Source organism: Sorex fumeus, unplaced genomic scaffold, assembly GCF_029834395.1.
Source record: "Sorex fumeus unplaced genomic scaffold, SorFum_2.1 ptg000034l, whole genome shotgun sequence".
In the NCBI taxonomy this organism is placed as follows: Eukaryota; Metazoa; Chordata; class Mammalia; order Eulipotyphla; family Soricidae; genus Sorex; species Sorex fumeus.
This window is the reverse complement of record NW_026606091.1, coordinates 13,789,732-13,804,598: the sequence shown is the minus strand read 5'-3', so window position 1 is coordinate 13,804,598 and position 14,867 is coordinate 13,789,732. Positions and strand designations below refer to the sequence as shown.

Below are 14,867 nucleotides of genomic sequence, written 5' to 3'. Positions count from 1 at the left end.
TCGGGGTGAGTAGTGGGAGTGGGTGAATGGGGTAATATGCAGCTCCTGGCAGTGTAGGTGTTGACTATGAATGTCCCATACGTGAAATGTGCTCAGCCCATTGAGCTCTCTGCCCAACTCTGGAAAATACCATTGAATTTTTTTTTTTAATTTTAGGTATCATGGTTACAGTACAGGGCTTTATTCATAAGACATTCCAGAATTTGTTTTAATCAGGTAGGATATGATATTATGACATGGAAATAACTTTTACAGACAAAGGCGTTGATAGTCATAGGTAGAAATCTGGGCAAACCTGTCATGTAGGCCCACATGGAGAACCCTCAGCGGTAGTCATTAAGCCAATGGGAGAGGGTAGGACATGCCTCAGGGTTAATATTGGGGTCCTAGTAGCAAGGAAAGGGTGAAAGTATGTAAGTCTGCTGAATAGTACGAATAATTTTTGTGAGCTGTGGGCTGTAGGAATGGTCCCTGATGATCTGCTCCTGGTTATTTAGGGTAAGGGGAATACAGGTTTGGTGTGTGAGTGTTATTGGTAGGGAGTGTGCTCTGCTTTGATTGGCTTGAATATCAAATGCAAGCTTTTAAAGAAGTCATTTACTGCTTCTAGGAATTACCTCTGGGAGAGAGAGTCTTTTCTGGATCAAGGTCCTAAATGTTGGAGAACATTCAAGAATCCAGAAAATAAGGACATGTAGCCTTTACAGACTATGACCTAACACTGATGAATAGACATTGAAGAAAAGTGGTGGGTGGGTGGGGCATTGTGGGGGCGTGCAGGGGTGGGGGTGACGTAGAGGCACATAACATAACTGACCTAAGTATGTTTTCAAACCTTTTATATAAGCACTAAATATAAACCCATTTTCCTAAATATATTTTAGGATGACTTCTAAAACACTCCACCCACACTCCTCTGAAATGCACAAAGCATTGAATGTCACTGCATGAGTAAATTATTCTGGATCACAGCAATGGACTGGGGTTACTCTTAACTTTAATGGTTTGTGTTTTTACCTACATTGTCAGATGCACATAGAAGTAAATAGTGTTTATTACATAGTTGCCTAGACTGCTAATTAAGCATTTTGGTTGGAATAGGGATTAATTATTCCTAATAACCGTATAAAACAAGGTGCAATTATGTGGCAATAGACTTAAAGAATCTATCCAACTTCAAAGAGACTTTAATGAACTGAATCTAATTTTGAACCCACCTTTTAGCCACTGTTGGCTTGCCTTACACCTTGCTTGATCTCATGGAGAAGCTCCCTGCACTTGCTGCCTACTCTATCAGTCACTGGTAGTTAACCTTGAGAATGTATAGATACTTAGTCTATTGCCCATGGGCAGTGATACTTAATAAAGGAAACTCTTCAGTCACACATTTTGGAGCAGACTAAACAACTGACTGGCTCAGAGCTTCCTGTCACAGAAATAAAGCCCTGGAGTCCTAGATACCAAGGGAATCCAAGTGATGGGATTTATAGCTTGCCCAGATAATTGAGTATTGTACTAGAGAAAAGAAATTGCACCTTCATTTGTTTGTATTACTGAATGCATATATATATATATATATATATATATATATATATGTGTGTGTGTAGAGAGAGAGAGAGAGAGAGAGAGCAAGTGACTGCTTTTTCAGTTGAGAGCTGTCCCCAAAATAGGTGCTGTGTAATGTTTTGTTTGTTTGGTGCTTTCCCAGCATTGCTGGGGCCACAAAGGTTTATACTTAAGAGTACTTGGAAGCTAATGCAGTGTCAGGGATTCAACCCTGGGCCCTCTGCATACCAGGCACAGGATTCCATTTCTTTCAGCTAGCTCTCCAGCCCAACAAGGTTCTGTTTCAACTACTTTGCCTTCAAATTTCCCTTTATTCCTTAATTTTCACTTATATTTCAACTCACCAGTCTCAGTCTTAAAGATGTAGGCATAATCTCTCTTTCCCCCATCAATATTCCAAATCTCTATATCTGTAGACAGTACAATGGAAATGTGACTTCCAAATAATAGCCTTTGGAAAAGCAGGCAGAGTTTACTTGCTAATGAGCAAATTTGTATATTAAAGTATGTTAGTATTAAGTGCTAATGCTACTAGGGCAGGAGTGAATGACCTTTATAAAGTAGTATAAAGCTCGGCCATTAAACTTGTGATAAGAGAGCATAATTCAACCATGGGGAGAATTTGATGTTCTTGTAAAACCTGTTTTTTTGCAATTGAGGTGAACTTGATTAAAGATGGGTGCTAATGAATAAAATTTTCAGTTTTTTTATGATTACCTCAGAGAAAGGGATATATTGTGATGTTTTCATACGCTGAGTTAGCTCAAAAGAACTTAGAATTTAGCCAGAAGGAATGTGGTGAGAACTAGTGTGTGAATCTCAGATAATCTGAAAATTATAACCAGCTGTAAATTAGATTATTGACAAAGATCTATCGTGACTTGAAAAATATTTGGATCTTTGGTTTTCAACTTTTTTTCACACTTGAAAATATTACTGGTCTATGGACCAGGTTGAAAACTGCTGATGCAAACGACTTGATGAACCATCCTTTAAATCCTGTGGTCTGCGAAACTGTTGGGAATATGAAGAAGAGCAACAAGACATAGTGTTAGGTTGGTTTTATTCAGTAGTATTCTGGCATCTAAATCTTGCCAAAATATTGAGGATATCGTGACAAAAGAGAACAGAAATTCTGTTCTTCATGAAGTGTATGTGAAGGCTGTTGATAAAAAATTCACTCAGACCTATGTTGTCCATCATTTTTACAGAATTTTGAATACTGTGTCTCAAAGATATAGGTAAAGTCAATAAAAGGACTTAAAGCCTTGGAAAACTAAAGTTAAGAAGATTCGGGAAGCTTGCTTATTTTTAAGCCCATGTTCTTTCTTGAACATTCTCTCTTTCCTCTGCTGTTTCTTCCCAACCCAGATTCTCTCTTGAACACATTTCGCCCCCTCTATCTCCCTCCTCCCGACCTATCTCTAAATTTCTTTCAGTAAAAATTTTTTCTTTACATAAAAAAAAAAGATTTGTGAAAAAGTCACAAGAAATTACAGCACTTAATAGTTTGTTTACATTTAAATGTTTAGAATTCGGGGATGGGAGAAAATTATTTTGGAACAAATCAAAGCAGCTCATATTGATGGATGATAGGATATTTTAAAAAAACGTATCATCATCCCTAGAGATAGTTGTGGTCTGAAAAAGGTCACAGAAGTGTGTGAGATGAATTTCAAGTCACCAAGTTTATAGTCATTAGGTTGAGCCTATATGGGGTTTGACTTATGAGAACAGTTTATTATTGAGAGTAGTAGTAGATCACTGCTCTGCCTTGAAAACTAGTTTTTGTGCCACACATGGTAGTACTTGGTGGGTAATCCCCCACCCAGTGCTCATGTTACTTAAGGAACGGACTAGACTCTTGACACCAGTACGCAAAACATACGATCAAGCTCAAGACTTTTGAAGCATCTTGTTTTAAAAAGTGACTGACCTCCTATGGTTAAACACTCTCATCCCAGAGATACAGTAATTCGTAATTGTTCAGAATTTTTACAGGTATAAAACAGCTAAAACTGGGCTTGCATCAACACCAGTGTTCTATGTTCCTTATAGAAAAGCTACTCAATCACTTTAGGCTATCTTTGCATTTCTAAAGGGAGGTAACTAAGTCTGTAAATATGTTTCTTCCTCCCCTCCCCTCCCCTCAACCCTACCCCACACAGGTTTCCTATGCTCGCCCAAGTTCAGCTTCTATCAGAGATGCAAATTTGTATGTGAGTGGGCTTCCTAAAACAATGACCCAGAAGGAATTGGAGCAGCTTTTTTCACAGTATGGACGCATCATTACTTCTCGTATTCTTGTTGACCAGGTCACTGGTAAGTAGACAACTGCCCTGGACAGTCTTTATGCTTTCTGACTGGCAGATTGTGAAATGATTCTCCCTTCAATTCTAGAACACAGCTAAGGTATATGTGGGCCAGAAAATGCAATTTTCTGCTGGAATTGTTCATAAATATGCATGGATAAAAATAGATTTTGGAGTGTAGAGAGCAAATTTGCGTCATTTCTACCCTGAAGGTGCAGGTTCGAAGCCTGTTTCATGGCTTATAATAAATTTACAGATGCTATAATCTTCATTTCCAAGCTGCTGTGTGATTAAAAAAAACCATCCTGCTTATAAAGTATTAATAAACAATCTTATTTTTGTAAAAGCATAGTTTAATGCAGTAGTATGCAGCTCATCTTCCCAGGAAGAATTACATTACATAGACGCTGATAATTGCTGTTAAGGCTGTTTTCCAGTTCCATGCTGTGTTGTATAAGAAAGGATTTTGAGATTTTAAATGTTAAAGATGCATTTTCTGCCTAATATAACTTTTAACAGAACTGAAATAAAGACCACTATGATCATTATTAAAACTTTTTGTGTAAGGTAACTCTTTTGCCAAACACTATGAAGAAAGGCTAATATTGATTTAATTATGGATTTTTTTAAAAGGCATACATTTCTATTATGAAAGCAATACGTTTTTTTTAAATTACTGAACAAAAGAGAAACATGGCAAGAAGGGAAATTCACGTCAGTGACATATATTCGGGTAGTCTAATTAGGATTCTTCTGATTAAAATAGGCTATTGTTTTTAATTCTTTCTTCTCTTTCCCTTATTCCTGTTCTTGTGTTTCCTCCCATCCTGCAAGCCCCCCCCCCCCATGTATAATGGTAATACCTAATACCTCACAGATACATTGTGTATCATTCCCCTCTCCCACCAGGAATGTGGTGTATTAAACATGGAATGAACTCGGGCTGAATTTTGGTTTTTAATTTTTCAAATGATAATTGGCTTTCTAGGAAGCTCTAGCCTTTGAGTTCCAGAGAAGAGAGATCTGCTATTATATCCATGCTTGTGATAATGGCCTGCAGATTCTGCTCTGTGGAGAAAATACATAGACAAAAATAAGGTTTTTCACTTAGCAGCATTCATAATGTTCCCTATACATTCTCTATGTATGTGTAGTTTCACATTACACTTTCATGGGATTAAATAGAAATCTAGGGCTAGGGCTAGCAGTCAGATGGAATAGGTATTTTTGTTGCGATCAGAACATATATTTTATTTATAACATTCATGCTTTTTATTAACGGAGTCATTCTTAAGGAGGGCAGGTGTTTTTTTTTAAATTGTGTTGGGTCCATACTTGGTAATATCTATTCCTGGTTCCTTAAGGGAATGGAAGTTCCTCCTGGTGGGTACTTAGGGGCCATGCAGTGCTGAGGCCTTCAGCATGTTCTCCAGCCCTTTAAGTCATCTCCCTGGCTCTCTTTTTGTTTTGTTTTTTCCTTGTAGAGTTCTTTCTCCTGCCCTGAAAAATCCATCTCTAATTTGTACGTCTTACCTACTCCTGGTTTAATCAGTGATCTCAGTGTGTTCCTATACCTGCGCGTCAGCATCATTCCGGAATCTGGCTAAATATGCTAATTCTTAGATTCCATCCAAAACCTAATGAATAAAAATGCTGAGGGTGAACATTTTGTTAAGTGTTTCCAGTTGTTCTAATGCATGCTCAAGTTTGAAGACCACTAGTTTTGGTAATGCTTTCTCATGGAACAATTAAAATCCCAGTAGTTATTCTTTATTGGAGTTAGTAGATAACTAAAAGGCTATGTTTGCTATTATATCACCATTGCACATGTATACTTAGGGATATCCAGATAAAAGTCATAAACTTTCCTTAAATGAAAATCAAGGCCCTGTAATTCTGTTATTCATCCATCAGGTGGTAATAATGTGCAACAGATATATTTAAATAGAAAGATACAGAGATGGGTGTGTTTCAAGATGACCATTACAGATGATATGGTTCATTTGGTATGATAAGGTTCACAGAATTTACACCAGTATTCAAGTAGTCCATCCTTTCTTTGAAGATTCATAAAAATCATTATGGGTTGGTGTATTTCCTCAGCATATCTTTCTCAGTAATCTCTCATTCTTTATTTCCAAATTACATTCTTGGAATCACCTAGACTTTTCTAGCTACTAGCTCTAAGCTGCTACTTCAAGTACCAGTTTGCAAGAGAACATTTACATGCAATTACTAGTTGGGTTACCCTCTCCTTTTTTTCAAAAGTTGCACAGTTATTTGGCCATCTTCATGTTTTCCCATTCTTGTCCCTCAGAGTATAAGGCTTGAGAAAAAGAGTGGCATTCCATAGTCAGGAGCAGCGCTGCTTAAGCTGAAAAGCTTTGAGGATTTACTCTCGTTTTGTTGATTGTTTTAAACATGGGTTCTTTTTTACCTCATTTCCCTCCCATATAATGTTATTTCTGTATTAAAGTATAGGCAATGAGATGTAGTAAAGAATATTCGGAACCAGAAGGCCTCTTTTTCTGGTTCCCTGAATATTCTGAGAGAAAGGACATATTCTTAAAAGGGCTACTATTTTGCGTAATATTTTAAACTTGAATAAGGAATAGTTTACTGCATATTTTTAAGTTGAATTTATTATTTAAAAACTTATCACTTAATCACTTAACTTCCCGTTAGTCATCGATTTGCTCGAGCGGGCGCCAGTAACGTCTCCATTTGTCCCTGTCGCGTGCTAGTGTAGCCCAATGGCATCTGTTGACTCTGGGAACATGAAGAGCCTCAAACCGATCGTTCATGATCTTCACGAAGAAGTCTGACCATTTTAAAACTTAGCTGAAATATATCTTTCTACCATTGTTTCATGTATTTTAATATAGCCTTTTATCAAATTCCTAACTCAGTTCTCCTTTTTACAAAAAAAGTACCCTTCATTTCTATTTCTTGTTCAACCGCCTAATTTGAAAAATAGAACTCAGATGTAGACGTTACTAAAGAGAGTGTATGGTAGGAAGAAATAAAAGCAAGAGAGAAAATATGGACGTTCTTATGTACTTTCTCTTCTTAACTTCCTGGTTAGCATGTGATAATAAGCATTTAACTTTGTATAGCTGACTTAATACATTAAAAAGATTAAAAATTGAAATTCTAACCTAAATGATGCTAAGTTAAGATGAATCTTTCTGTATAAATTTGCAGCAGATGTTTTATATGGATGAAAATGTGTTCCTGCAAAGGGAAAAAATTATTTTCTTTTCTTCTCTTCCTTTTCACTTCCTCTTTCCCAATCCTACTCCAGGCATATCAAGGGGTGTAGGGTTTATTCGATTTGACAAGCGGATTGAGGCAGAAGAAGCTATCAAAGGCCTAAATGGCCAGAAACCTCCTGGTGCCACCGAGCCAATCACTGTAAAGTTTGCTAATAATCCAAGCCAAAAAACAAATCAGGCCATCCTTTCCCAGCTGTACCAGTCTCCAAACAGAAGGTATCCAGGACCTCTAGCTCAGCAGGCACAGCGTTTTAGGTAAGTCTGATCTGATTCTTATGCCCAGCTACTGACTTCAGAATTGTTAGTTTCCCTATCCAGCACTCTTATTGAAAGACTCTTCGGTTTGCTGTTTATCATTACTGTTATTTTTTCATATGAGCAGAGAAAAACCACTTGGGGAATGATGTCTTTTGCTGCTATTGAAAGTGGGACCAAAAGGATAAAGCCCTGCAGCACTAGGTGTCCAACTGGGGTCATTTTGCCCCTGGGGACATTAGGTCACTTTGTCTGCAGGCATTTATGAAGGTATTACTTGGGTGGAAGGTACTACTAGCTTTCAGTGGCTAGAGTTCAGCAATACCACTAAATATCCTGAAGTATACAACATAGCTCCCAGCAGCAGCCAGCCTCAGGCATAAAAGCCCTGACATTGAGAAACTCGGATAGACTCAAGATCTTACATGTCTCCAGTGCTTCTGATTTCCCCTTCCTGTTTTTTTTTTTTCATGATAGGATTTTTCCCCCCACTTTTGGGGTCAAATATCTTTGGTTACTTTATTTTTATAATATGTGGACCATTAAGGGCATATATAATCTCAGCAATAACATTGTTTCTGTAAATGGGTCCTTTTCCCTGAAGAAAAAATTCTTTTTCTTTATAATTTAGAGTAGAGAAGAAAAAGCCAGATAGTAACAACTTTAGGCTTCGTATGACACAGTCTGTTGCATAGAGATGCCTTTAAAATTAATGAAAGATCTTAAAAATGGCAAAACCATTCTTAGCTTCTGGCTATTCAGATAGTTTAGATTTGGCTGTGGGTGGTATTTTCTGATTTCTGTATAGTTCCAAAGAGTAGCCTTATATCTTTAGCTCAGAAGCATTCTATCTCATAGAGAAGTGAATCCCAATTTTTGAAATTTCATTCTAATCCTGAGTTAGTAACCAGACCAAGAATGATTTAAAAAATGATCCCAATTTTCATGTGAGAATAGTGACTTTGTTAAAGTACAGTAGAGCTTTTGGTTTTATAAGCAGTCACTCAGTTTTTATTTTCCAGAGCACTTTTGTATTCTTTTCTTGCCATATGGTATATGCAGCAGTCATAATGCTGTCTAACTCCTTTACTTTTTTTTTAACAAATGTATGCTTATTAGTTTTATTCTTTTGCTAGAGCAGCTAGTTCAATACCAGAAATATAATCACAGGGGAAAAATTAGTAAGGAGTGAAATGCTTTCTACCTTAAGCCACATGCATTTTTTTAAATCAGGAAGTTAGAGTTCTGAAAAGAGTATAGGTAGGAATAGCCAAATACTTACTTTAAAAATATTAATTACATTACTTGAGGTATGAGAAAAACATTTCTACTACTGACACAACATTCATTTCTTATTTAGAAGGACTTAGTCCTAGAAAAAGAAAACATGGCACTGTCAGTAGACGCCATTTGAAGTTAGATATTTTGTTTTGTTTGGGGACTGCCCCCAGAAGTATTCAGCGGTCACTCGAAGTGGTGCTTGGGGCACTGTGCAGTGCAGAGTGATGAGCCAGGGTTGGTTGCATGCAAGGCAAAGCACCCTAATCCCTGCACGGTTTCTCTGGCCTTGAAACTAAATTTGGAAGTACTTGTCTAGGTACCTAGCTGATGGATCTTGTGTCTACTTCACCACTGCTTTATCTTAGCCAGGAAAAGTATTGGCAGAAAAGAAACCCCATCACTTTTCACTCTGTTGAGTGGTTATGGTGTTTGAACTGGAGGGGAGAAATGCTTCAGTCTGCTTGTTTACTGGCCCTGGTGGAGTAAAAAATAGGGCTTGCAACTCTATACTTAGTACACCTATATGTCAGGTTTCCTGTATGGCATATTCTTAAGTAAATTACATAAACACACTTGCATGCACACACACTTAGTAACTTTAGAACCTTTTGAAGCCTAGCAAAAATATATTAATTTATTTAAATGTATATACTAATAACTTTAGGGCTTTTTGAAATAGGAAAGAGATTGAGCTTAGATAGAAGGAAGCTAAGGAGTACCAATTTAAACAGTGTAAAACTATTAAAATATTTTAAAGTTAGTAGGTAGCTAGCTGTTAGACTTTTTTTGTTTTCTGATGTAAGCTCTGTCTTTTATGGTAGTTATTAAGGAAACTTCTATTCTTAGAATCAAGATTGAATTCAAAGGAAGATTGGGCAAGAGGACTAAACTGGAGGGATCTTCAGAATACCCTATTATTGAAATGGCAAGGAATGTAGGTGACTCAAATATTAGAGTCTTTGATAACTTGTATTGTCTTTAAATTCCTTCTAGCTCTTTTTATTGGTGGTGGTGGTGTGTACAGATTTATAGAATGTCATGGTCAAATGTAATTTAAAAATATCTACTGCCTTCATCTTATCATTAACTTCAGAATTCCTCCTTCACTGCTCCAGAAAGAAATTCTGGATAAAAGAAATAAATTGTCTGGGCCAGTGATAGTTCAGTGGATAAGGTGCTTGTCTTCCACACAGTCTCATCCCCTGAACCCCGCAGTCATCCTACCAGGAGTGATCACTGAGTCTAGAGCCAGGAGTAAGCCCTGAGCACCACTGGGTGTGGCCCCCCCAAATAAACAACCAGAAAGAAGTGAGTTGTATTTTATAAGAAAATTCTGGTTTCAGAAACTGGGGGAAGATTTTAATTTGTTTTTCCTTCAGATTCATAACTGGTCTTAGCACCTCACCACCCACCTACAGTTCAATACTACAGAAGTATTGAACTTTGTGAAGAGGGTAGTTGATCTAGATTTGAATTTTAGAAGAAATTGAGAACCTTAATGCTTAAGGTTCTCTAGCCTTATTAAGTAAAATTTGATGTCTATTTGATTGATTTTCTTTAATATCTTGAAAATGTTGACTTTAGTAAGCCCAGGGTAGTGGTGGGGGTAGAGGGGAAATCAAAGGCCTTGTGTCCATGCTCGGCATGTGGGCAGCCTGGGATCGGTCCCCAGCACTGCATAGATCTCAGAGCACCTCTGGGAGTGAACCTATGAGTTGGCCAGAGTGACCTCTGAGCATTCCTGGGTGAGACCCTAAATCAAACAAACAAAACCTGGGCTTTCATTATTTTTTTAGACCATTATTTTAGGTCTAAAGTGCTACACAAATATTTTGTCTAATGATTTTGTTCTAATGCTTTCAACTTTGAGGTGATTACTTTCCAGCGCTAAAACTTTTAACTCTACATTTTTATATTAGTATCTTAGGATTTGACAGATATCGAAGAATATAATGCTAGTGAAGGATACTTTTAATAATCATGACATCCACCAAACCTTTCAGGATTTAAAAAGTAACGTATTATAAGGGTTAAATTCAAAAGTAGGCTTGAGGCTTATGACTCAGTCAAACCATGTGAATAATTAGAGTTATTTAAATATAAGTGCTGCTGATCTTAAAATACTTATTTAATAGACTACAGTTTTCAAAAAAGGAGGTCAATTTTATTTATTTGGATGGATAGTGTACTTGAAACCCTTTATGTATATTCTTGGGATGTAGTATCTGGATTACATTACAACCAGATTTTTTGGTGTATTTTCTTTCGGGGAAGCAGCTTTAATTTTACTGTGATCAAGTCTAATGTCTTGCATGTCTGCTTCTGTAAGTTTTTATTCATTTTTAAAGGAGATTTTTAAGTCAGCACTTGTTTATTGCATTTAAACTGATACTGGTTTCACGTTCACAATTCCTTCTGGAAGAAACTAGTAATAATTACTCCTGGATAGTAAGTACTTTTTCTCTCAGAGGGTAGATGATAAAATCTAATTGGATAAGTTGGGGAGTATGTATATTATGGTTTAACTTCAAAGCATATTTTGAATAGTGCTTCAGGTGTTTTGAGGATAGTTATTTTTAGCCTTCAGAACTTTATTTTGATATCAATTAATCCTTTTTAAAACTTAATTTACCTCACATATCTATATATGGGCATTTCTATATTATTGTCAGCTAGATTTTGTGGAAATCAGACAAGTTTCTTCTTTTTATTCTCATAAACAGCTATGAGAATAAAATGAGAAAATTTTATTTAATATATGCTCCTACTCCAGATATCAAAGTTAATAGTATGAGTTGTATTTCTCATAATAGTAAAATATTGCACATGTATTTTAATAAATTTTATGCATTAGAGTTGTATTATTATACTAAAAAACCATAATCAAATGTAGAAAATTTAAAAAATGAATAAAGATAAAATAAATGTTAACATCTAAGTTGAAATCAGCATGTTAATCATCCTGTTAATTATGATGCTGATTGGCTTGATATTTTATTTAGCCAGAAAGATTCTTAAGAGCTCATATACCTTAAAAGGGCCAGAGACATAGTACAAGAGTTAAGGCACTTGCTTTGCCTACAGCCCACCCCAGTTCTATCCCCATCATTGCATAGTTCCCTCATCACTTCCAGGAATGACCCTTGAGCAGTGAGCACCGCAGGGTGTGGCCTAGACACACCCCCTCTTAGTATGTCCCTCTAAGTCAAGATTTAGAAATGTATTTTGATAGTTTTAATTTGTCTGATTCATGTGAGACCTATGGATTGTTTTGTGTCTTATACTAATAATTCCCTCTCCTTCCTTTACCTGGTCTTTTACTAGTGCTAGCTTCACTTTGATGAAGATAATAGTATTTGTGATGAACTCATCATTTTTGCAGGAATCATTTTGAAACTAGCACTTCTTTGAAGATCATTTTAATAAAATCTAGATTTCCCAATTTAATTCTCCAAATCCGCTTCCTGTGTCTCTTATGAAAATGGATCTTTTCTAACCTAAAGCAGAGGTGACAGAGGCACTATTCTTTTGAGAACTGCTCAGTTTTGGGAGCAGAGAGGTAGTCCAGGGGTTATGGGTGCATGCCTAACAAGCTGCCAATGTGGCTACCTGTACCTGTATAGCAGTGAATGCTGCTGTCTCATAAACTGCCAAGTGCTCATGGAAAAGTACAGGTGGTTCCTGTGTGCTTCAAGGACCCATCCATTTTATTTTTATATTAAATAAAATTTTCCTTGAGGAAAGCATCCTCATCCCCAAAAGAGAACTGCTCAGTCTTTCTTCAACAGAGTATACGATGCAAAGACACTGAGTGATGAAGAAATGGGTGTGATGCATAGATTAAATCATAGTAAATGATTTTTGTTGTTTTGTGTTTTATTGAAACTCATTTAGGAAGATATGAGGGGAGAGAGGGGGAGGTACATGTTCCAGAGAGAACACAGGCCTCTCTAGAGTGGAAATAAGCAAAGAAACAGCGACATGCAAGCAAGATATATATTCAAGAGAGAACGTCAGCTTGAAGAGCAAGCCTTCAGTAGCACTGTAGCAATTTAGCACTGTCCTCCCATTGTTCATCGATCTGCTTGAGTGGTCATCAGTAACTTCTCCATTGTGAGACTTGTTACTGTGTTTGGCATATTGAATATGCCATGGGGAGCTTGCCAGGCTCTGCTGTATGGGCGGGATATTCTCGGTAGCTTGCCGGGCTCTGAGGGACGGAGGAATCAAACCCAGGTCGGCCACGTGCAATACAAATGCCCTACCTGCTTTGCTATCACTCCAGACCAGGCCTTCAGTAAAGTTCTTTAATTTTAAAATATATTTGAGATTTGCTGTACTGTAGTACATCCTTATGTACCCTTGCTCCTGAGTCATTCTGAAGGTTATTAACTTGGTCACCTGTAAAAATTGGCATGCATTTTTATATGACTACACGTAAAAGATGACTGTCTTTAACTCTGGGTCGACCTAGTAAGGATGTGTCATTCTGGAAAGTAATGGTCCTCCGGCCTGAGCTCACAGACTAACCACTAATGTCAGCTAAAGCAAAATACTTCAGTTTTCTTTTATAACTTTCCCCTAGTTCATAGTTTTCAACTGCTATAAGGTGCATGGGGACCAGAGAGATAGTACAGCAGGTTAAAACTCTTGCCTTCCACATACATAGCTAACCCGAGTTAGTCCCCCAAGTACTCCAAATCATCCCCCAAGCACCATTAGGAGTTATCTCAGTAAAGAGCCAGAAGTAAGCCCTGTGCACTTCTGGTGTGGCCCAAAAAACAAATAGACACTTGAAGCACATAGTTTCCATTAGCACCTTCTGCCTAGCCCTGGTTCTTGAGTGGAACACATGGTTATGTGGCCCTGAAAGCAGGGCAATCTTCTCAGATCACCTGCCTGCAAGCTAAGGGTTTTTAGCATTTCCTGGACCCTGTTTCTTGAGTCTAATTCTTCTCCTTCCTCTCTTTACAGTTGAAGGAGGGATCATTTGGCTTAATTTCCAAATGTTTTGATTTTCACTAAAATAAGAAATTGATGGTGAAATTGGTGAGAAATCCATGGACTCATAAGGGATTTCACAAGTACAACAGACATAAAGCCCATTGGAAGGTCCTCAAATATAGTATAAAAGTGCAAGTTCTATGGCTATTCTAGGATGAAAGAGAGGAATGAGATGTGTCTCCCATAATGCTCTAATGAAGAGTGCAATTCACTTCTGGAACAGGGGTGGTTTTCCATCTTACCTTGAAAATGGTGCAAAAAATGTGATTCTTTCTGTGGAAAATTTTTTAGTTTTCCTACACTGCTGGTGTTGGAGTGTGAGAGTACTATGGGTCTTCCCATATACTTTCTGTATTGATCTTTCCAGAAATTGTATGAAATATTCTCTATCACATTATATAATGGTTAGTGATACTGATAGTGTAAAGGTTTACGTTATAGCCTTTATTTTTTAACCATCACATCATCTATGGCTATACTTCTCATCTCTGCAGAAAAGAAAATCCTCCCCCGTCCTCTTTTCACCCATGTGCTTTCAGAGTTGCCATCCTGACAGCGCAGTGGAAGTTTGAGAAATTTTTGTCATTCTGATTTCTTATTTTCCTTACATTTTGCATGCTATTAGCTCAGTTCTTCATTTTATTTCAAAATTTTTTCAAAAAACATACAGTAAGCCCAGAAATGGTTGGAAGCAGGGAGATTGTTATTCAGATTCCAAGAAGACCAGGAAGAGTTGGTTCTTAGCTTGTATAAAACCAGGTGTTGCTTTTTCCTGTGTACTCAAGAGTCTTACATGTTGCCACAGATGAGACCACCTGGTTGAGTTAGTTTTCAAACATACTTTTCAGAGGTGCCTGGTGAAAAGAAAAAATGGTTCCTCTCTGGCTCAGAGATTGATGTGTATATAGTTATGAGGCAGTTGTATTAAATTGTGCCCCTCCTCTAAACAAATGTAATTGGTATGCACTGTGTATGACTTCTGAGTAACCTCTGTGAGACACATAGAGCAGGAAGAATAGGCTGTCATCAAATCATTTAAGCTTTTGAAAGAAAGGGGTGGAGAATTTTAAGGGATATAGCACAGCGGTAGGGCATCTGCCTTACAAGCGGCCAACATGGCCGACCGAAGTTCGATTCCTCTGCCCCTCTCGGAGAGCCCGGCAAGCTACCGAGA

General features: G+C 37.4%; 1 protein-coding gene across 16 annotated transcripts in view; it reads left to right on the top strand.

Annotated features, from left to right (window-relative positions):
* The window catches only part of ELAVL2 (ELAV like RNA binding protein 2), a 177,549-nt gene that overhangs the window by 158,228 nt on the left and 4,454 nt on the right, over positions 1 to 14,867 (top strand). For all 16 annotated transcript variants that reach the window (XM_056117051.1, XM_056117049.1, XM_056117050.1 and 13 more), the window contains 2 exons: positions 3,735 to 3,888; positions 7,183 to 7,408. In XM_056117051.1, coding sequence (XP_055973026.1) covers positions 3,735 to 3,888; positions 7,183 to 7,408 — 380 coding nt within the window. The remainder of the gene's footprint in view (positions 1 to 3,734; positions 3,889 to 7,182; positions 7,409 to 14,867) is intronic.